Here is a 22,127-nt window from a genome sequence, read left to right as displayed (position 1 = left end):
ACGCTGGAATATCGCCGGGGCACTGGATATTCCAAAAGCCAACCGCTGGTATTGGTAAAGGCCAAACGGGGTGTTGACGACCGCCAGCCGTTTGGAATCCTCATCAAGAGGTATCTGATGATAAGCCTCCGACAGATCGATTTTCGAAAAATATTGGCCTCCCGCCACGGCGGAGAACAATTCATCAGCACGAGGCAAAGGATAGGTGTCCACCACCAATTGGGAATTAAGGGTGGCCTTGAAATCGCCACAAAGACGTAAGGTTCCCGAGGGCTTCTTGACAATAACGAGGGGCGAAGCCCACTCACTGGAAGACACGGGAAGAACGACCCCTAGGGCTGTCAGCCGGTCTAGCTCTTCCTTCACCTGAGGGCGGAGAGCCAAGGGGATCTGTCTCGCGCGTAGAAAACGCGGGCGAGCCGACGCCTTCAACGTTAAGTGAGCTTCAAAATCGGAAACACGCCCCAGGCCCTCCTCAAAAATATCTGGAAAGTCTGAGATCAAAGATTCCAATGAGTGATAGGGAACATCTTCGGAGACCAACTGTATGGTGTCAGCAATAGAAAAACCGAAAGCCTGAAAGGCATCCAGGCCAAAAAGGTTAGCGGAGCTCGCATCACTGACAACAATAAAAGTAATAGGCCGAGTGACTGATTTGTAAGTCACGTCGGTAGTGAATTGACCCAGTAGGGGAATGAACTGTTTACCATAACCGCGTAGACGCCGGTAAACTGGCGCCAACGGGGGCGATCCAAGGTCCGAATACGTTTGTGCATTCAACAACGAAACTGCTGCACCCGTATCGACTTGCAGTTGTAACCGGCGCGACCGAACCGACACCTCGATAAAGAGTTTGTGGGCCGATGCGTCGGGAGCCTGGCCCGATGAAACTTCCTGAATGTCAACGTCCATGTCCGCTGTACTTGCTTCCTTCGATGCTTTGGAGGCTGAGCGGCAAACTTTCGCAATGTGACCTTTTTTAGTACATTTACGACAAACGGCCCAACGCCGGGGGCACTCTGACAGATCGTGATGTATATAGCACGACGCACAGGACGGCAACAGGGGCCGGCGGCCGGAATTCTGTTTACGCGCCGTGCGGGAGCGGCCGGAACGGCCGGATTGTACCGCTCGCACGTCGTCCACCCGGGACACAGTGGACGCGGCCGCGCCACCCTGAACCTCCGCGACGTCGCACCACGCTTCCAGCTGTTGACCTGCCGCGTGAGAGACTTCGTACGATTGAGCGATGGACAGTACTTCCTCGAGGGAAGGGTCTTCTAACTGCAGGGCCCGTTGCCGGACCTCCCTATCAAGGGTCGAACGAACAATGGTGTCGCGTACCATAACGTGGGCATATGACTCTCGCGACTGCTCCGTGACAAAATGACACTTGCGACTAAGACCGTGCAGGGTTGCGGCCCACGCCCGGTAAGACTGATGGGGCTGTTTCTTGCATTGATAGAACTCGACCCTAGCCGCCACAACATGCGTGCGGCGGCAATAATATGAAGACAGCAACGAACACAATGCGTCAAAAGTCAAGGACGAGGGTTCCTGCAACGGCGCTAGCTGCCGCAAAACTTGATACAGCGAGGGAGATATCCAAGACAAGAAGAGAGCACGACATACCTCCGCACCGGCGACATGAAACGCCTGGAAATGCTGCCGAAGGCGATGTTCATATGCGTCCCAATCCTCCGCAGTCTCGTCATACGGGGGAAAGGGAGGAGGGAACTGCGCCGGAGCAGACGGCGTGGAGAGCAACTCCGGAAGCACTTGTTTCATGGTGGCCATGAGTTCCGTCTGCTGCGCAACCAAAACTTGCACCAAATCCTCCATGCCGAGGAGAAACTGCGAAACTGGAACAACGACGCAACACGCGAAAGAACGACCCTACTCGTCGCCAATATTGTAGTAACACTGTTCACGTTTACGTCGCACTTCACTTAGCGTAGACCGGGACTGTCTCCTAGGCATGCCCGATGTTAACTGACTGGGCACGGCCCATGCTGCCGGAGTTGTTGTTGTTGTTGTCATGCCGGCAGAGGGCGCGTCCGAATTCTCGCGTGCCCTCTGGTGGACGGCACTCTACTTGCGGCAACTACTGTCCGTGACGCGCCGTGCCAATGTGCGCCTCCCGCGATCTTTCTGGTGGCTACTACAGTATGTAAAAAAAAAGTACACACACTTTTAAGTGTCATAGAACATTTATCTACAATGTTAAATTTCTGAAAACGAAAATAGTAAAGTTCAGTTTGAAAAGTAAATGTACTTTCTTTAATTAATGTCCAGAATTGTGACATTCAGCATCACTAAATTTCTGAGTATAAGTCACCATTGATTCCGTACGTCATGTGAAAGTATCCAACGGGATTTCTGCACACACTGTTTCAATCTCATTCCAAAGTGTGTCCACATTATGTGGTTTACATTTGTACACCTCACCTTTTACTGTGCCCCATAAGAAGAACTGCATATGGTCTGGACAGCATGGATGAATCTTCATTTGCCTCCTGCATCTTATTCATTGGCCTGGCAAATTTTGTTCCAGGTATGCTCATACATCCCTATGATAGTGTGGCCAGGTGCCATCATGTTGGTAATAAAACTTGTCATTATCGTATAGAGCACGAATGGCAAGGAATATGGAATCAACAACTGTGTTGAAGTTACTTTCTTGCCACTAACTGGGTTGAATAGTGAGAGTGATAATTCTGGTCCCACTTGATTAAGAAATATAACATAACTTTCGCCCAGAAATCGAAACTTGTAAAACAGGAAAGAAATTTTCTGTGACAACTAAAAGTGTGTCTAAATTTTTTGACACAAAATGTATGTTTCAAAGTTTTCATAGTAAATGCCTGTAGGGATGTGACTTCTAGTGCTCCAAGCAGTTTGTAGGGTTACTTAGTGGTTTCTTTATTTCAGTCACAGAGGAAAAAAAACAGTATTTCAAAGTCAAGCGATGGATTCTCTGTTCAAAATTTCAATTTTTGTAGAAATAAAGCCTCGTGATATATATAACTCGAGGGAGTGGTGCCCAATAATGTCGAAAGTCACCTATATCTCAACAGATAATGTTTTCTGTCATTTTAGGACATTTTCCGATCTGTGTCTGGAAAATGATGGGGCTACGTCTGGAAATTTGGAGTTTCTGGTGAATTTATCCAGCTGCATTCGCATGAGTTACTAGAGTGTACTACATGCTGGGAAAGGCTTAAATTTCACACCTAGCTAACTGCTTCTCCTTGGATGACATGTCGAAACTTATGATTATGTCACTCACAACAAGTGAATGCATACTTCTTAGGGTACAAATTCCCACTCAGCAAAGGCTAGAAAGTTCTCATATACTATTTATGCAATTGATATGTTGCCAAACAGAAACTTTTTTTTAAACCATGAGTCTTTAAAACCGAGAACTATTATTATCTTACTTTGTCTCAAACTCTTCATCATAATACCTTTGTCACTGCTGTCCAAGTAAGCGTCCGAACTATATGACGGCCAATTTATGTAGATAGGTGCAATGCTTGTATTTATCTTCGCTTCACTCTCAAAGTCTTCTTCCTAAAGTTTTTTAGTGTGCCACTCACAGGTTGCCCATACGAGGGGGAATTGTTGTCTATTGCTTCATGCACAAGAGCCTGTTATCTAGAATGTTTTGTTCTTTTCTGCCACATAACCTGTATCCTATGCTCAAATTAATTCAATCGATGACACTGACTGTGGTATTAGGGTAAATGCAAAATTGTGTGACGACATTCACATGGAAAAAAGTGAAGTTGTATGATTTCTTACATGACTTGTATAAATTAAAAAGCTTCAGAAGTTCGGTATTAGTCAAGGTGTATACAGTGTGGAATATTTTTATTTTTAAGTCGGAGCACAATATACCCTTTCCTGTTGTTTGTGCTTGGTGTTGTCTCTTTAACGGCATAATGATAACTTTCACTCTCCATAACAGTGACCAACTTCAGAGCATGGTGTGGCAAGAACTGTACGGGGAACCACTTCGTACATCTAAACACAAGTTTTCTCTCAGGAGCAAGACCAGAAGAAGAGCCAGCATGCATAATAATCATGCGAGAACCTTTTCTTATGGAAACTGAGAAACTGTCAGTACCACCACTCATTGTCCAGACGCTTCTCCTGGAATTATTTTGATTCACCCTTGTTTCATCAAAGTAATACAGTGTTGAACTACCATCTTCTCTCATTTCATGCATCTTTCTCAAAATGTGACTTGTGCTGCAGCTATGTCACTTTTTTCCAATAAAAACTTTCGTCCGTCATTACTTTTAACTTACTAAAAACCATGTCTTTTAAAACTCCTTTGACACCAATTTTCTCATGTCTAATTGTGACCAGGCTTTGTGACTTCAGATATTTACCATTATATACATTTTGGAAATAGAGAACCTTAACTCATTCTTGTCAAAATTATTAATTTGTGTTATAGGTATGTTGCAATTTCTTTATTTCCCAGGTGACGTGAAACCTCTTTTTCTGACATTTCTACACCTCGGACACTTTAAAACTATTCTCTGTATAGTTCTCTTGCCAACACATTCTTCTGCCTTGTGGTCTTGGGTCTTCAAAATGTCAACTTTAGGATACCCAGCAGCAGATATCATGGTGGAGGTAGATGAGCTGGTGTGAACAGCACAACTGGGTAGTGTGGAAACATGCCATGGTGCATGTGACACGTTGTATGAGCCAGACGCCCTAGCACAGAGGTGTTTGCCTGTGGGCCAGGCCAGGCGGTCCAGAGCTGACTCGGAGTTCATCTACTGTGGACCTCACCAAGCCTATTGTGCCATGTGTTGTACCAATGTCTTAGCCATTAGCTGTCAACCGCCTGCACTATCCTCATACTGAATTCTTCCCTTGCTCTCTCTATGTGTGCTCAGACTTTCTGCTTCCCATAGATCACTTCACACACAAGTTCGTTTTCTTCTCATGGAGTTCTGTTCCCTACAGTTATCAAGCCACCATCAGCCCCTGAATAGCTGCACCAACTGTGTATTGAGCAGTGTTGTCACACCTGTGTGGATACTAAAGCAGCAATGAAGGGCACTCTTATATGTGTAATGCCTCTGTCATTTCTTTCCCCATTTCCTAATATTCACTTGGGCCACCATGGACTCAGCACTTCTGCTATTCTGTGAGGAATAGTTGCACCAACAAGAGGAGTAGCAGCAACAGCAGCAGTAACAGGAACAGGTGCAGGTGCTTATAACCCAGATTGCGGACTTGCCTTGCACCCTCGTCTTGCTCTGGTGGGTGGCCAGAGGTATCAGATGCCTGCTGTTCTGTATTCCACTCCACTCCCGCCAACCCCAACACTGTTGCTGGGTTCAATCCTCAATGCTGTTTGTTGGTTTTGTTGAGTTGACAGAAAGGTGGGGGCTACACCTGTTCCAGGTCTTGCTGCATTACCAAGTAAGGTGTATTGTCAATGCAGTTGATAAGGCTCTCTTGTTGTCATCCAGCCGCATAGGTTTATATGAAGTTCTCCAAAATTTGAAGCCTTCCATTGAGCCTGAGAAGCTCCCCTTTGTTGGTTGCTTATGCAGTATTTTGGGTATTAAACCCACGTGGTGATGGCACAGTTGCAGTTTAACCATCACCTCAAGTGGCCTGGGCAGTCGTGTGCAGCCTGGTTTGTTGATTTACAGGGCCTTTCTTACAAGTGTCATTTTCAGTGTCTGAAATGTGCTACCTCTTATGCAGACTTGCTAATTCAGAACATGATTGTCAGGTTAGCTCGTGATTCAAGGTTTATACTAGGGCATTGACCTTATACAACCCTTCTTCAGCCAACATTGACCAAATTTTGGAATTGCATGAGCTTATGGCACTGGCAAGGGATTTCCTTTCTGATAATTAGCAAGTGGCTCAATTGGGTGTGAATGTTAAACAGCACCCGGTTTCCCACAGGATACCCTAGTTGACCTTGCCTCCCGCCAAGTGTTTCTGCTGTTGCTTTCACTGGACTTTGGGACTCCACCTGATGCCCCACACGTGTTAGGCATATTTTGTTGACATTGGTAGTGGATGGGCAGCCAGTTTGAACTTCAGGTAGATGTGTGGAGTGACAGTCAGCCTAATTAACTTAGATACGACCAGGCTGTTTGGGTGCTCAGTGCTGCAAAGGTCGCTCCATCAGGTTGTGTCTTATAGTAAACAGTGAATTCCATGGTGGGGGGTGTCTCTGTCTCTGCGTGGTATAAGAATGTGGAAAGGCAACTTACCTTGTTAGTGGTCAAGTCATCACAGGTGCAAAATATGTTTGGGGTTGACACATTTTCTGTTTTTGGCTTTGAGATCATTGAAAAGTGCATGTAGTTTCTCAAACCATTCCTTTTCATCATTGGGACTCTAGCATGATTCTAATGTGTGCTCTTTGAGAATACCTTCGGCCAAATAGATAATTTCGAGGCACATGTTTCTCTTACGCTGTCAATGGTACCCAAATTTTGTCATCTCCACCCCATCCCCTTCACCATTCACAACAAGGTGAAGGCTGAGTTGCAACATTGGCAGGATCAGGGTGTCATTTCTCCTATTTTGTCAAGTCAGTGGGCCACCCCTTTGGTGTTGATTCAGAAGTCTGATGGCACCATGCGCCTTTACTGAAGCTTCAAATATATGATCTATGGGCAATGTATCACAGATTCATATCCAACTCTATGACAGGCAGAGTTGTTGGCAAAGTTGTCAGGGGCCAATTTTTTCCCACATTGATGTGCACAATATTTACCTGCAGTTGCCATTGGACATGGTTTCTCAGACTTTCCTGGTCCCCAACACCCACTTCGGGCTTTCCCAGTTTAATCATTTTCCATTTTGAATCTCATGTGTGCCAGGATTTTTTGAATGGTATTTTGAGCAGTTGATACAGGATGTCCCCTGTTGCATCATTTACCTTGATGACATGTGGGTCATGGGCCCTACTCGGAATGACCATTTACAAAACCTTCACTCGATTTTCCAATGCCCCCTGAAGAATGGTCTTCATTGCAGGCTGTATAAGTGCAGTTTTTTCTCCACAAAAAGTGCATTCTTTGAGTCATGTGCTTAGTAAAGATGACCTTGCCCCCATGGATGAGCATATCAAGACCATTGCCAACCTCCCAATAACGTGAAGGAGCTCCAGTCTTTTCTGGATAAGATTTTATATTATGCTCAGTTCATTCCCCAGACCACGTGTATCTGCCAGCCTCTTAACTGGCTTTGCCAGAAGGGCATTAAGTTTGTCCATATTGCAGATTGTCACCAGGCTTTTCAGTCTCTCAAGCAGTGTTTGTGCTCTGGAGCAGAGCATGGAGCAGCAATGCTGTCGTGTGGTCTTTTCCGTAGCATTGCATCCTTGCATACTCCAGTTGCCGCAAGCGTTGCACTAGGGTATGACTCATATGAACGCATAGGAGTGACGTAGTCTGTACTTGGGTGGCAATCAATCATGACATCATACATATGATGCGTTCTTGTGGAGCTTGTGCACAAAGCCAGGCTGCAGTGCAGCACCAGTTCTCTCTTTGGCTGGTCCACAAGCTCCCGTGGGACAGGATGCACAGTGATTTTGTCACCCCTACTGGACAGCATTTGGTTGTTGATGGTCGTTGCAGTGCCTGGTTTCATGTACATAGCCGAGGGAGTCTTCAGGGCCCTGGTACCTGACAATGGTTGACAATTTGTGTCACAGAAGTTTGAGGACTTCCGCGACCACAGTGGTGTCCTGCATGTGACTACTGCTCTGTTTCATCCAGCTTCTAACTTGGGAGTTGCTGCGCTTTGCCCATACATTTAAGGCACAAATGAAGAAGTCTGTGTCTGCTGCTTCCCATGATGATCTTTCTGTCTACATACTGGGCGACACCATTCAACTTTGTGGATGCAGCCCAGTGGAACAAACGTTTGCATGAGCACCAGCTATGAAGTCTCCTGGATTTGGTGCACCCTGGATCACATGCTACAGAGCACCATGGACTGCCACATTTTCCTCCCAGGGCTTCCGTCTGGGTCCGATCCTATGGCTCGTGGCAGGAATGGCAGCTGGGTTTTTGAGGATGCCACAAACATCAGCAGTTGTTCTGGTCGATGCTGGTAGGAAGCAACTGACCCACCATTCAAACAGCATGCGCTGTTTGGGCAGTGCCATGGATATGATCTGCTGGTCGACCAGGCTGCAGATTTGGTCATGATGTTGTTCTGGGTGAGGGGCTCCACTTGCAGTGGCATGCTTCTCTATTGCCGCCTCCTCTCTGTGCACCACTGTTCTCCCATCACCGCTCTCAGTGAAGCCCACACCTGCGCCTGTTGATGTGGATCCCATGGATTCTGATCCACCCTCCACCTCCTTCCTTCCTCACCAATGGAGGTGCAATCACATCCACTGCCACAGGCACACACCCCCCCCCCCCCTCACCCCGTTGCTGTGGCCTCTGTACTCCATGCTCTTCTGTCTTAATCAGCTTTAGCATTGCCTCCTTTGGTGGTTGGTCGTTGGTCCACAGGTCTGGCCCCAAGTTGGGTCGTTTCTGGCCTTACTTAGTCTTTTCCAGAGGGATTTAGTATCCCCACCAGCAGACATCACTAAGGAGACTGAGGTGGCATGGACAGTGTAGTGAGATAGTGCAGAAACCTGCCATGGAGGGTGCACACAACATGTTGTATAGGCAGACTTGTTGACAGAATTGTTTACCTGTGAGAGGCAGTAGGCCGGGTTTGCCAATGAGTTCATCCATCACGGACCTCACCTAGTGTATCGTGCCATACATTGTGCCGAGTGCTTAGCTGTTAGCCATCAATGCATGGTGCACACTTGAATTCTTCTCGTGCTCATATCTGTGGATTCGGACACTCTGCATCCCGTAAATTGACTCACATGGCAAGTTTGTTTCATGGGGTCCTGTTTCCAACTATTATCTAGCCACCCTTGGCTTGTGAAATATTTGCACCAATCATGTAGTGAAGCGACAGTGTCTCGCCTGTTCATATACTAAAATCAACTATAGGAGCCCACTTTAAAGCTCATGTTTTAAAACATTTTTTAAACACCATCACTTATTGTGAACTACCTCATTGTATTGCAGTTATGTGAGATGTTTATTTGGAAATCACACTAACATATTTAGAGATATGGTTCTCAGCTGTAGTGTTAAGAGAAAATAACATTGACATCTGAATGAGTGATGCGGTTGCTCTTTTAACGAAACTGCATTGTCTTAAAGTATAGCAACAGAGCAGCATATAGGAGAGATTCTCACTGTCTAGCTGTATCTCGTGGCTAGCTGCTTGGAGAGAGAATGAATCATGTCGGCTGCTAATAGTTAATGGAGGGTGATGTGCAGAACAGCTGAAAATTGGGACACCTCCCTACATGGCGCAGGCTATAGTGTCATTTATGGATCTCTTATATGTCATTCTGATTGAAAAGGACTTCATTGCCAAACTGCTTTCAGTTCACTTGTGAACATCTACAATTTTTAATTTGTTAATGTATTTTATGGCCTTCATTAGATCTCGCTAGTCATTTGTATGAAGATTTACACACAAAGTTATGACTTTTTGTTATTCATTAATTCAGTTAAATAATAATTCAGTAATATTCCAAGATACAGTTCAATAATACAATGGTGATACAAAGGATTGTTACAGTTTGTTATTATGTAAAGGGTTTTTTGCTCTTCTGCCTGCCTAATATTTCTACATTCTTTCAGCTATCTTTATCTCCCTCCCCCCCCCCCCTCCCCACCCTCTCTTTCACACACATACTCAGGTCATCTGCTGTAATAATCTTCCTTAATTTTTGTAATCCATTTAATGTTACTATTCCACAATTTTTCTATTATTCTTGTAGTAATTCTGTTTTCTGTTTTTCTTATCAGATGTTCAAAGAATGAGATGGGTTTCTTCCTGGTGATGCTCATTATCTGTTCTATTTTCTTGTATATTGTTGCATTTGAAGCTAATCTCCATTGCCTATTTACTTCATATTGTTTATTTATACATGTCCTAAATATTCTTCTATCTGGCTTGAATATGCGGATAAATTTCTGCTGTGTTAGTTGTTTTGAATGTGGTTTTCATTGACTATGTTATTTCTTGCTGTGTAACTGTTTTGTATGTTTTAATTTTGCAGTTATCAATAGCATTTTTTTGTTATTTGTGTTTTCCATAATGTATTTTGCTTTGTACAGTTTATTTTATTCTATTTTGACATGTTGGCTTTTCATGTAGAATGCATGTAATTATTCAGCTAAATATTAAATTTATCAGTGGGACAGTAATTTTCTAGTTTGGTTGCTGCTAGTCTCTAACAAGCGGCAAAAGGTGACTCAGAATGTTGCAAGGAATCCATTACTTATTTTTGGATGGCAGATGTGAAACAGTTACAATGTACTTGGTGCACTGTACATTGACCCTCTCTTGTGATGGTCAGACTTGGTTGACCAGAACCATGAAGGCAATATACTTACCATCACATTGTCATGAGTCCAAAATCAGGCCACTGTCACATCCAAATGCACCATAGATATGGATATTGCATGGTTCAACCAACCTGCTAAATGGAAACTCACAATGAGGCGTCTTTCAAACTCAGTCAAGTGCTGATAACGCTGTCTCACATGAGCACGCAACATCTGTGTCCTTTTCAGTGATCACTCAACGTCTGATGCTTTTGAATGCCCCTTAGGCCCATTTCACACAGAAATGATGTAGTGCAGGTGTCTGGCAGGGTACTGTTTTAAGCCATGTCCATGTTAACAAATGAGGCAATGCACACAGAAGTGACTTGGTGAAGACACTGTGCTTTGTGCTCCCCACCATGTCTTTCTGTAGCCATTAGTTGTACATGGAAGCAACATGTGACAGAGACATTCAAGTCATTAATTTGAAGTGTCAAAATGCAAAATGATTTACAATTTAGTACAAAAGTATTTTCAATTGCATGATCATAATCGTGAGTACTACCGCAGTTGCAGTGTGCAAGACAAAGCATGGCAGAATGTCACTGGTGGACTAAATATTAGGTTAGCCAATAGATCTCATCATTAATAATATTGTACATGGTGTTGCACAGATGAATCGTTCACCTAAACAATTTTGTAACCATAAAAAAGCAAATTTTATAGGCGAACAAAAACAGCTGTTTTATGCTTATCTATTGGAACTTACAGTATGTGGTGAAAAGCTATCCTGCACATTTTTGTGACAATTATTACACCTTTTTTTAAAATTCTTGGATGAACAACATTGTATCTGCCCAATTACAACATTGGGCTGCTGGAACACACAGGTTTTCTGTGTTACATACTGCAGAAATAGAAAGTGTATTTTGAGAAAGTGCAACAACACAGAGCAAAACACACAATGTTTATTACAGTACAGATCTGCAACAGCATAAAAAAGAAAGAATTAACACCATTTCTGTGGCACTACACTAAACTTTTAGAGTCAGCTTTACAATTTCTGCTAGACAGACATGTAAATTCACTATTCGCTTGTTAATTGCACATAGACATTACATTTTTCAGTTGAGAGATGCTGCCACAAGTCAAATAAGGCATCTTTTTTCACTTTTTACTGACAAAAGATTACCAGACAAGATAGGGAAAACTGAAATGTTATCCGGCAGCAGATTTATTTTCCCAGTATCCTGTTGGCTCCTTTGCAATGCTTTGACAAACCAGTGATTGCAGAATATTGCAACTTTTTCTTCCCCTTAGTTTAGGGGCATCAGATGAAAATTGTAGTAGCCATACTTAGTTATTCTGAATGAGCCCGTGTAAAAACTGTGGTCTAGTGCGCTAAGATCCCTGAAAACTTCTGGTTCAATATTACAAAGAGTCCAGTGTCCTTGGCATTGCAGTAACTTGAATTCAGTCATCTGGGTGATATACAGGGTGTATCAAAAAGAATAATTCAATTTGGCACGTCTGTATTTCTGAAACTAATTAACATATTGTATGAACTTTGCTTTTTGATGAACAGTAAATTCAAAAAGTTTTTTTCATACCTTCTCATAGGTGTTCAATGTGCCCTCTTTGAGATGCACGGCATATGTCCATGCGGTATTCAAAATGTTCCCACTATGTGAGCATGTCTTCAGTTACAGCTTTCAAAGCTGCTGTTATGTCTCAGTTCATTCATTGTTGTTGGTAATGGAGGCACATAAACAGAGTCTTTTATAAACCCCCACAAGAAATAATCACATACAGTCAGGTCCTGTGACCTTGGAGGCCAGTAATGTAAGGCTGAATCATTTGATCCAGTGTGACCGATCCATCATTCAGTAATCCATTGGTTTAAAAATTCCTGCACTTCCAAGTGCTAGAGTGGCAGTGCCCTATCCTGTTGGTAAATGAAGTTGTCCGAATCAGTTTCCAACTGTGGGAAAAGAAAGTTCTCAAGCATATTGAGATATGTGCTTCCTGTAACAGTGTTCTCAGCAAAGAAAAATGGACTGTATACCTTTCTCCGCAAAACTGCACAAAACACATTAAATTTTGTAAAGCCCTTCATGTTGTACTGCTTCAAGTGGTTGTTCTGTACCCCATATTCTCACATTATGACGGTTCACCTTTCCATTTAAATGGAGTGTTAGCTTGTCACAAAACACTAAGCTTGGAAGCAAACTGTCATCCTCCATCATGTCAAGAAGGAAATTACAGAACTTCACACTTTGTTGTTTGTCACCTTCACAAAGAGTTTGCAGTAGCTGAACTTTGTATGGTGTCATGTGTAAACATTGACGCAACAGACACCAGATGGACATCGGGGGCATGTTGAGCTGTCGAGCTGCATGGCAAATGGATTTCTGTGGACTCCTTGTGAAATTATGGTGGATGCGTTCGACATCTGTGTCAGACACTCGGGGATGACCTGACAATTTGCCATTACACAAAACCTGTTTCTCTTAATTGTTTATGCCATCATCTACTGTTCTGTCCTCTAGGATGATCCTCACCATACCTAGTATGAAAGTCACATTGAACAGTTATTACTGACCCATACTGCACAAAACATAGAACACAAAATGCTTTCCGTTGTCCCGACACCATTTTTACTAGAACTGAAGTGGGCGCACACTGCTGTTACCTAGTGGGAATCATGTAAAACTCAAGAGCTTTGCTCTTTCCAACAGTAGTTGTTCACCCACATATCTCAGATAACATAATAGTTATGATTTTTTAAAAACTGAGTGATTCTTTTTGATACACCCTTTATTTGTAAAGGTCATTTGTTCTTCTCTGTAAGGGCAAAATCCCTATCACATGGTAGGAAACTATGCCCTCTAATGAGGAGTTTCTGGTCTATAGCAGTGAAATATGTATGGATGATCAAATTTTGGAAAAGTGCCTTAATACTTTGAACATCTCTCATAAAATCTGTGATATTTAGGCTTACATACAAACGAAAATCATATAAAAAAAATAGTGATTGTGATCAAAACAATTCAGTTTCAACTAGTTACACTATTACATTAGAACTGTGCAAATATTCAACAAATAGCTACAACTTTCTTTCCACACAAATCATGAGAAACAATTTTTTTCATTATGAGTTGCAGGTACAACTTTGTTCCACTCACACCATGAGGAGGCAATTTTCCAGGAACAGGACCATTTCTCCTTGACATATTAGGGCATCCACTATCCCTGAATGCTTTGCATGTATTGCCCTACAATCCACAAATGTTAAGTTTGTTTCCTTACTTTATTCCGGCACTTCTGTGCCCCGCTTGTTGTTTGCTGCAACAAAGAATTACGTGGTTCACCAGTGGTACTGTAAATAACTTCAGACAAAACCCATTTCACCAGAAGATTCAAAGCGTTTGATACGAAGGCAATTCAATAAGTAATGCAACCCATTTTTTTCTGAAACAGGGGTTGTTTTATTCAGCATTGAAATACACCAAGTTATTCCCCAATCTTTTAGCTACACAACACTATTTTTCAACGTAATCTCCATTCAATGCTACGGCCTTACGCCACCTTGAAATGAGGGCCTGTATGCCTGCACGGTACCATTCCACTGGTCGATGTCGGAGCCAATGTCGTACTGCATCAATAACTTCTTCATCATCCGCGTAGTGCGTCCCACGGATTGCATCCTTCATTGGGCCAAACATATGGAAATCCGACGGTGCGAGATCGGGGCTGTAGGGTGCATGAGGAAGAACAGTCCACTGAAGTTTTGTGAGCTCCTCTCGGGTGCGAAGACTTGTGTGAGCTCTTGCGTTGTCATGAAGAAGGAGAAGTTTGTTCTGATTTTTGTGCCTACGAACACGCTGAAGTCGTTTCTTCAATTTCTGAAGAGTAGCACAATACACTTCAGAGTTGATCGTTTGACCATGGGGAAGGACATCGAACAGAATAACCCCTTCAGCGTCCCAGAAGACTGTAACCATGACTTTACCGGCTGAGGGTATGGCTTTAAACTTTTTCTTGTTAGGGGAGTGGGTGTGGCGCCACTCCATTGATTGCCGTTTTGTTTCAGGTTCGAAGTGTTGAACCCATGTTTCATCGCCTGTAACAATCTTTTACAAGAAATTGTCACCCTCAGCCACATGACGAGCAAGCAATTCCGCACAGATGGTTCTCCTTTGCTCTTTATGGTGTTCGGTTAGACAACGAGGGACCCAGCGGGAATAAACCTTTGAATATCCCAACTGGTGAACAATTGTGACAGCACTACCAACAGAGATGTCAAGTTGAGCACTGAGTTGTTTGATGGTGATCCGTCGATCATCTCGAACGAGTATGTTCGCACGCTCCGCCATTGCAGGAGTCACAGCTGTGCACGGCCGGCCCGCACGCGGGAGATCAGACAGTCTTGCTTGACCTTGCGGCGATGATGACACACGCTTTGCCCAACGACTCACCATGCTTTTGTCCATTGCCAGATCACCGTAGACATTCTGCAAGCGCCTATGAATATCTGAGATGCCCTGGTTTTCCGCCAAAAGAAACTCGATCACTGCCCGTTGTTTGCAACGCACATCCGTTACAGACGCCATTTTAACAGCTCCGTACAGGGCTGCCACCTGTCGGAAGTCAATGAAACTATACGAGACGAAGCGGGAATGTTTGAAAATATTCCACAAGAAATTTCCGGTTTTTTCAACCAAAATTGGCCGAGAAAAAAAGTGTGTTGCATTACTTATTGAACTGCCCTCGTACAAATCCATTCCAATTCTAACTCACTTTCAACAAAAATGTTGGTTTCAACATTGTTCAGGCAATCCTTACCTTTTAATGCAGACCACTCACTAGACAAAAAATTGGCTTTTTTTCTTTCTAGTGTAGCACTGTAAAGAGAGACCAAAAAATATAAGAGGGCAGTACACCGAATAAAAAAAGGTACTAAGTCACAGATAGCCACAACAAAAAGACAATCATAAAATAAGCTTTCAGCCAACAAGTCCTTCATTGGAGGTAGAAAACACACACACACAAGTCACACATACATGACTGCAGTCTCTGGCTTTAACGACAGTGTGGCCTCATCTGCCAGAGACTGCGTTCATATATATGTGTGTGTGTGTGTGTGTGTGTGTGTGTGTGTGTGTGTGTGTGTGTTTTTTTTTTCTACCTCCAATGAAGGACTTGTTGGCCGAAAGCTTATTTTCTGACAGTCTTTTTGTTGTGACTATCTGTGACTTAACATCTCTGCTATTTGGTGAGTAGCAAATATCCTTTTCATAATATTGTTCATTCCATCCTGGATTTTCTATTTTTGAAATATGAAAGGGTAGCAGTGGTTCCATCAGGTTCTGGAGTATTAATTGGCATTGTTCTTCAATTCTTGAACAACTTTTTAAGATGACAACCTTCAGAGTGCAACCTTATCATTGAGAAAATCAAGGGGGGAAGAAATAGATGAGAGCTTTTTAGATGATATAGAAGATCATGATCGGTTGGTTGAGGTTTCTTGTTCTTCCTCATCTGGACCTTCTCCCACTCTCCAAGCAAATACTTCTTATACAGTTCTTGAAGTGTATTTAGTTATTAAATTCAATGATAACAAGAGGAGGAAAGTGCAAGTACATACAAGCCCAATGAAAGTGCTTGTAACTGTTTTCAGGAAATGCAAAATTTATTAAAACAAAAACATGACAAAGTAGATTAACTGGATGCAGATATGACATTTCTCCAAAGTTTGCTTCCAGATATAAATGCAATGGTGGCACAAGAAAAACTTAAGTTCAGAATAGGTATTTTAAGTTAAATACAAACTTCTGGGACAGCGTGCCCTAGGTTGTCCTCCCCTTGTCAGTGACACCTGTTCGAATAGCTATTCTGATAGCTACCTGTTGCATGGATCAAATTCGGCACCACAGTGACAGGCAGATAACAAAACTGAACTTTGTAATAGCTATCACTTGAGCGAGTTTGTAAGATTCAGCCCTAACTAAAAGTGTAACATAGTTTCATGTGATAAAAACAATGCTTATCAAAAACCATATGATAAAAACAATGCTTATCAAAAACAATAGTCATAAGTTAGTACCTAAACCAACTTTTTGTAACATTGTGCAAAAGTTAACACTTCACAATTGGCTGTTATTCTGACTGAGTGGTTAGTGAGTGAGTATCTATCCTGAAGTATAATGGATGTGTGTTCTACAAAGCGTTTGGAAAGATATTATCTAATATACAGGTTGAATCACATAAAACTTTGCAGCAAAAATCTTGCGGAAATGGAAAGTGCAACTGATGTGCGGTTCTCATAGAATAGATTAGTAGTCATAAGCTCCTGTTGTTGGTCAATAAAGAAAGTGTAATATTACTTATAAAGTGTATTTTTTGTGCAAACATACATTTTTTAAATGGAACAATGCATATTGACATTAACAGACTAAAAGTAGGGTAAATTAGAAAGTCAGTGGTGGTCGTTGCAGAATGCTAGTATGGGTCATTTACGAGATATCTTATTTTGAAAAGTTTCCACACCAGCACTTGTACAATACCTGTGGTAGCTCACACTAAAGAACAACATAAGTGCATAAACTAGTTATGTGGATTCTGACCATTAACGAGACAACTGAACATCATATGTTGTGTTCAAAATTACCACCGGCAACAGCAATACAAGCTTACATTCTGGTTATGGAACAACTGCTGCACCTGAGAGCTTCAGCAGAGATGTTTGAGGAGGCTGCAGTAATACATAATTGCATATCATCGGCCGTAGTTGGTCTGTTCCTGTAGACAGCGTCTTTCAGTTTTTCCCACAGAGAAAGTCTATAGGCATCAGATCCAGAATGGACCAGCCAAGGTACAGGTCCTCTGCACCAATCTAATGATTTGAAAACAATTCATGAAGAAGTGCCATAATACTTTCTGCACTATGGGCTGGACAGCCATAATGTCGGTACCACAGGTACCTCCTAGTCTGAAGGGGAACATCATCTAGCATCTGTGGAAGGTGGTCTGTTAGGAGGCTGCAATACTTGTACACATTCAGTGCTCAATCTATGAATAATGGGCCTATGAGCTGATGGTTCACTATCACACACCACATGTTTACACTCCATGGATGCTAACATTCTACCTGACGAAGCGAATGGGGATTGTCAACTGACCAAGTAGTGCACATTTCAGTGGTTTACCTAGCTTCATCACTAAACAAGGTACATGATACATCTGAAGTATCCTGCCTTAATGCCCATGTACAGAAGTTAACACAATTCTCATAATCGTTTCCATATAGCTTTTGATGGAGAGAGATGTGATGCAGATGGAATTTATGTCGATGGAGAATACATAGGACTCTTGCCTGACTCACCACTTCCTCGTGCCATTATGCGGGAGCTAACATCCGGATCAGCTGCAGCAGCAACAAGAACATTAATTTCCTCCTCTTGTGGCGACATTTGTTTCCTTCTGTTACGTTGTCTAGATGCTACACTACCACTTTCACATAACTAGTTGAAGAAGTTGATAAATAATTACCAAAATAGTTGACATCTGTTGGAATCTTGCCTGATACACTGTATAAGAATGAACTGCATTCTTCCTACATTCTCCATACACCATGAGCATGTCGGCTTTTTCTGCACTGTTAAATCCTGTTGCCCACTCACAACCTTCTGCTTCGACTGACACACACTAAATGACTAGCAAGTTGCAATGCACTCAAGGAACACACTAGCACACTCTAGGCAAACATAACATCATCATTCCTAGCAACTGTGCAGGTTGAATGGCATAAACAAGTGTCAGTGTGGAAACTTTTCAAAATGTGGTATCTCATAAATGACTTGCAGTAGGATCCTTCAACAGACATTACTGACATTCTAATTTACCCTGCTTTTAGTCTGTTACTATCAGTCAGCAGTGTTACATTTTAAAAAGCATATGCTTGCACAAAAAAACACTTTTTAAGTATTATTACATCTGTTTTGTGGCTAACAATATGAGCCGCTGCCTACTAATCCATTCTGTGAAAACTGCACATCAATAGCACTTTCCATTTCCTCAGTATATGCAGTGCAAGTTTTAAGTGAGTCACTCTGTATAGTGGAGTCGTCAAATGTGATTGTATTTCACTGCTCACTTGGTATCATATTAGGCTATTGCCACATTGAGATCTTGAAAATGTTCCATCGTAGTTTTGGATAACATTGTGTAACACACATAGCTGGAATTATAAAATCAACTTCGGGAGGATTTCAATGCAGTGGCATATTTAAAGCTCTGAATGTAGACATTAACGTACCTAATGCACTTTCCATTGAGTTTTGCTCCCCCTCCCGTAACAATCTACTGTTAAATATTCTTCACTCATTTGTCAACTGATTCCATGAGGAAAGTTTCATTACATTTGTGCAAAGGGGGAATGCCTCGGCTGCCATGAAATAAAAAGAAATCTTTTATGTCTCACCCAGTAATGGAGTTGGGTCTGATGGTAAGTGTCCTTGTTGCAAAGCTAGACTAAAATTACTTTTCTGAAAAGCTTGTCCATCACCGTTGCATCTCTATGCATCTATGTCCACTGTTACATATAACCCATCTGCATCTGCAAGGCCTAACAACACAACTGCAAAAAAATCCTTGGTAGTTCACAAAGGCACATCCTGAATGTTGTGTTGCCTTTATTCTTACATTTTACCATCAACAGTATTGACACAGTTGGGCAGGTTCCACAGTGCATAAAAACTGTGTGTTACTTGCTACCATTTGCCTGCAGAAGGCATAGGCATATGTTCAAGTTATAGGTTTTGCCATAAAACCTGTGATGTTGCATGTACAATTGACTAGACTGTGGAATGGTCTTAATGAAAGTAGAATAAATGGGCTTTGAAGGAACATCCAGGAGCCCAGTACCTGCAAAAGAACAAAATGCAATGCACATTGATGAAAATAATACCAGAAATGTCTGAAGCTATTTATAACACACTGAAGGAGGAATATGTAAAGGCAAATAAATTTAATAAGTACTGCAGTCAAGTAAAATTTGTATTTCCACAGAAATTGTAGATTTTCTCCTTTATATTCTGAGGGGTATATCCTGGCCATCCTTCACTGCTAATAGCATCAGCAATTTTTTTATAGCTCTCACTTTTTATTCTGTTTTTGTATTCGGGATGTCATAAGCTACACAGTGCTTCATCTGCCTCAAATATTTCTATGAATTTCGTTATATATGCGACGCACCATGTAAATTTGGGTGTTATATTGATAAACATTGTGTGTCAGACAGCTGCAGCGATGCTAGCGCTCGAAGCAGTTGATTTCTTTTGATCAAATCTAAGGCGAGATGCTAGATTTGAGCAAAGAAAATTTGACTAACGTCTAACTTTGACAAAGTTCCTTATTACACTATCAAATTTTATTATAGTTTAATATCGGCCTTACCAATCCACTTCCCATCAACCCTCACTGAAACACTGCATCATGAGTTGTGCACACTGTGGATATTTTGCCATAACATGGAAGAAAAAGTATAAGAGAGAGTATAAGTGAAAAATGTATAGATGAAGTTTTACTGTACATAGTATTCAAGTTAAGATATCACATGGCTTTGTAGCTTCATGTGTTTAGCAGCTGTTGATTATAATTACTTATTAGCTACTGTCTGTCTGATTGGATACCCTGTAACTTTTATGTAGTTTTTATGGTATAATTAAGTGGCTTATATTGCTGTACACTCATTTCTCAGAGATGCATCTTTTTAGCTATGCAGATGAAATTTGGTGTAAATGATTACCAAGATTATGGTATTACTTGAATGCATGCTTTGTGTGCCCACAATGCAACCATAAGCTTGTGATAACATTTGTCTACTGGTTACTGTGGAATAAAACCACCATAACACAGATCCTTCCAACCTGACATTTCATAGCTGCCTGGTCCAGCGACTAGTTACGGCAAAACCTCTGACATCGCTCGTCCACTCATGTGAGCATGGTCTCTCAAATGCCTTTCATGTTATACCAACATTTCTGAGTGTGGCACTTATGCTCTCTTCTGTAATGTTACAAACATCAGTGATGACTAAAGTTTGAATCAGGACCGCTGAAATCATGATGACCTGTTCTGCTGTACATATAAACCGTGCAATACAAGAATTCCTGTGCAAACTCTGTGTGGTTGTGTGTGTGTGTGTGTGTGTGTGTGTGTGTGTGTGTGTGTGTGTGTGTGTAAATTCACTTATTGTAACTACTGAACTACTTTCATTGAATGTGAAATATACTATGTTGAAAATCAATATGTCTTTCTAGATAAATGTTTCATTTGACTCCTTGTTGTACTACATGCACAAACAAAGGAACTGAGTTAAAACTTTATGGGTAAAAATCACAAAGAATTATGAAAAATAGGTGACGAACTAGTTATCAGAAATAAGAAGGAATGTTTACTTTCGAACTGCATAGGATTAGATAATCAGGAATGACTGCATCTAAATCCAATGTTGCAGTATCTCTATGTCTCTGAGAGCCATTCATCTGTTTTACCAAACTTTTTTATAGCTTGAGATTGAACTTAATCATCATCATCCTTTCTTTTGGAAATATATCACTATAATTGTGTATTATTTTAATTGCAGAGCTGGCTTTCCCAAACAGTTGGCAGCGCAGACCATCTTGAAAGCTATCAGCAACTACTTTGTAAATGTGATGTCTTCATCATTGAAGCAAATCTACTTTGTTCTACTTGACATGGAAAGCATTGGCATTTATGCAGCTGAATTAGCAAAACTTGATTCATAGAAGTCTTTCCTGGCATGCTACAACATACTTAGTGTGGTGGACACAGAGATCCTCACATACAGTCTTCTTGGTTAATGGAAACCAAAAAGGTTTAATTCTTATTTTTACTACCTGAAGTGTTTGTAAATGAATGTTAAAACATGTATGCTGTGGACTAAAGCAGGATGTGAAGTGGACACTTTATAATGAAAGTTGGTTATTGTAGAATTGCGTGCTTGAAGAGTGCTTGTGGAACAAAAAGGTGAGTATTGTTATCCTGTATGCACAATCTGTGGCTTCTGGTATACTAATTGCCTGATTTTGGTATCTTATTCATTGCCACAGTTACAGGCACTCAGGGTTAAAGAGTTTTAAATGTTGTGAATCATAGGAAGTAAAATTGAGGTGACAGGATGTAATGAAATAGTGCGAAAATAAAACCATATGTGTTCTCAACATGTTGCAAATCTGTATGAATGTATTTTATAGTAACAGGTACCATATAGAATGGACACTTATCTAAACATTATGTATAAGCAAAGATTTTAAAACATGTGTAAAACTGCAATTGTGTTGAAGTGCCTTACTTTTAGGTACAGGCAATAAACACACTACAGGATATTATGAATTTTGTATTTGTATTTTGCAGATTTTGTTTAGCCAGATTTTTTGTGTTATAGCATTTTTAGTGGTAGCACAGTTTGCATTGTTATAGCAACTGTTTTTGACAAGTCATCCATTTGTAAAAGAAAAAAATAATACATGCTAATCAGCATGTCATATAATTCTGGACTTCTCAGTATTCTTATACAGAGTAATTTCATAATGGCAAAATATGTAAAGTATTTGTATTCTGGGTGACAACTTTTTGAGAGTAATTTATTACTTCTGTTTTATGAGAACAGATTTTTTAATA

General features: G+C 41.5%; 1 protein-coding gene across 1 annotated transcript in view; it reads left to right on the top strand.

The window, feature by feature from the left end:
* LOC126242404 (core histone macro-H2A.1-like) overlaps window positions 1-21,667 on the top strand; it is a 65,032-nt gene extending 43,365 nt beyond the window's left edge. Inside the window, exon 8 of the mRNA XM_049948084.1 lies at window positions 21,070-21,667. Within this exon, the coding sequence (XP_049804041.1) occupies window positions 21,070-21,232 (163 nt within the window). The 3' untranslated portion in view covers window positions 21,233-21,667. The remainder of the gene's footprint in view (window positions 1-21,069) is intronic.
* Window positions 21,668-22,127: the final 460 nt, after the last annotated feature.

This window comes from Schistocerca nitens, chromosome 1, assembly GCF_023898315.1.
Source record: "Schistocerca nitens isolate TAMUIC-IGC-003100 chromosome 1, iqSchNite1.1, whole genome shotgun sequence".
NCBI lineage: Eukaryota > Metazoa > Arthropoda > Insecta > Orthoptera > Acrididae > Schistocerca > Schistocerca nitens.
Note: the sequence above shows the minus strand (reverse complement) of the source record. Positions and strands in the feature narration are given on the sequence as shown.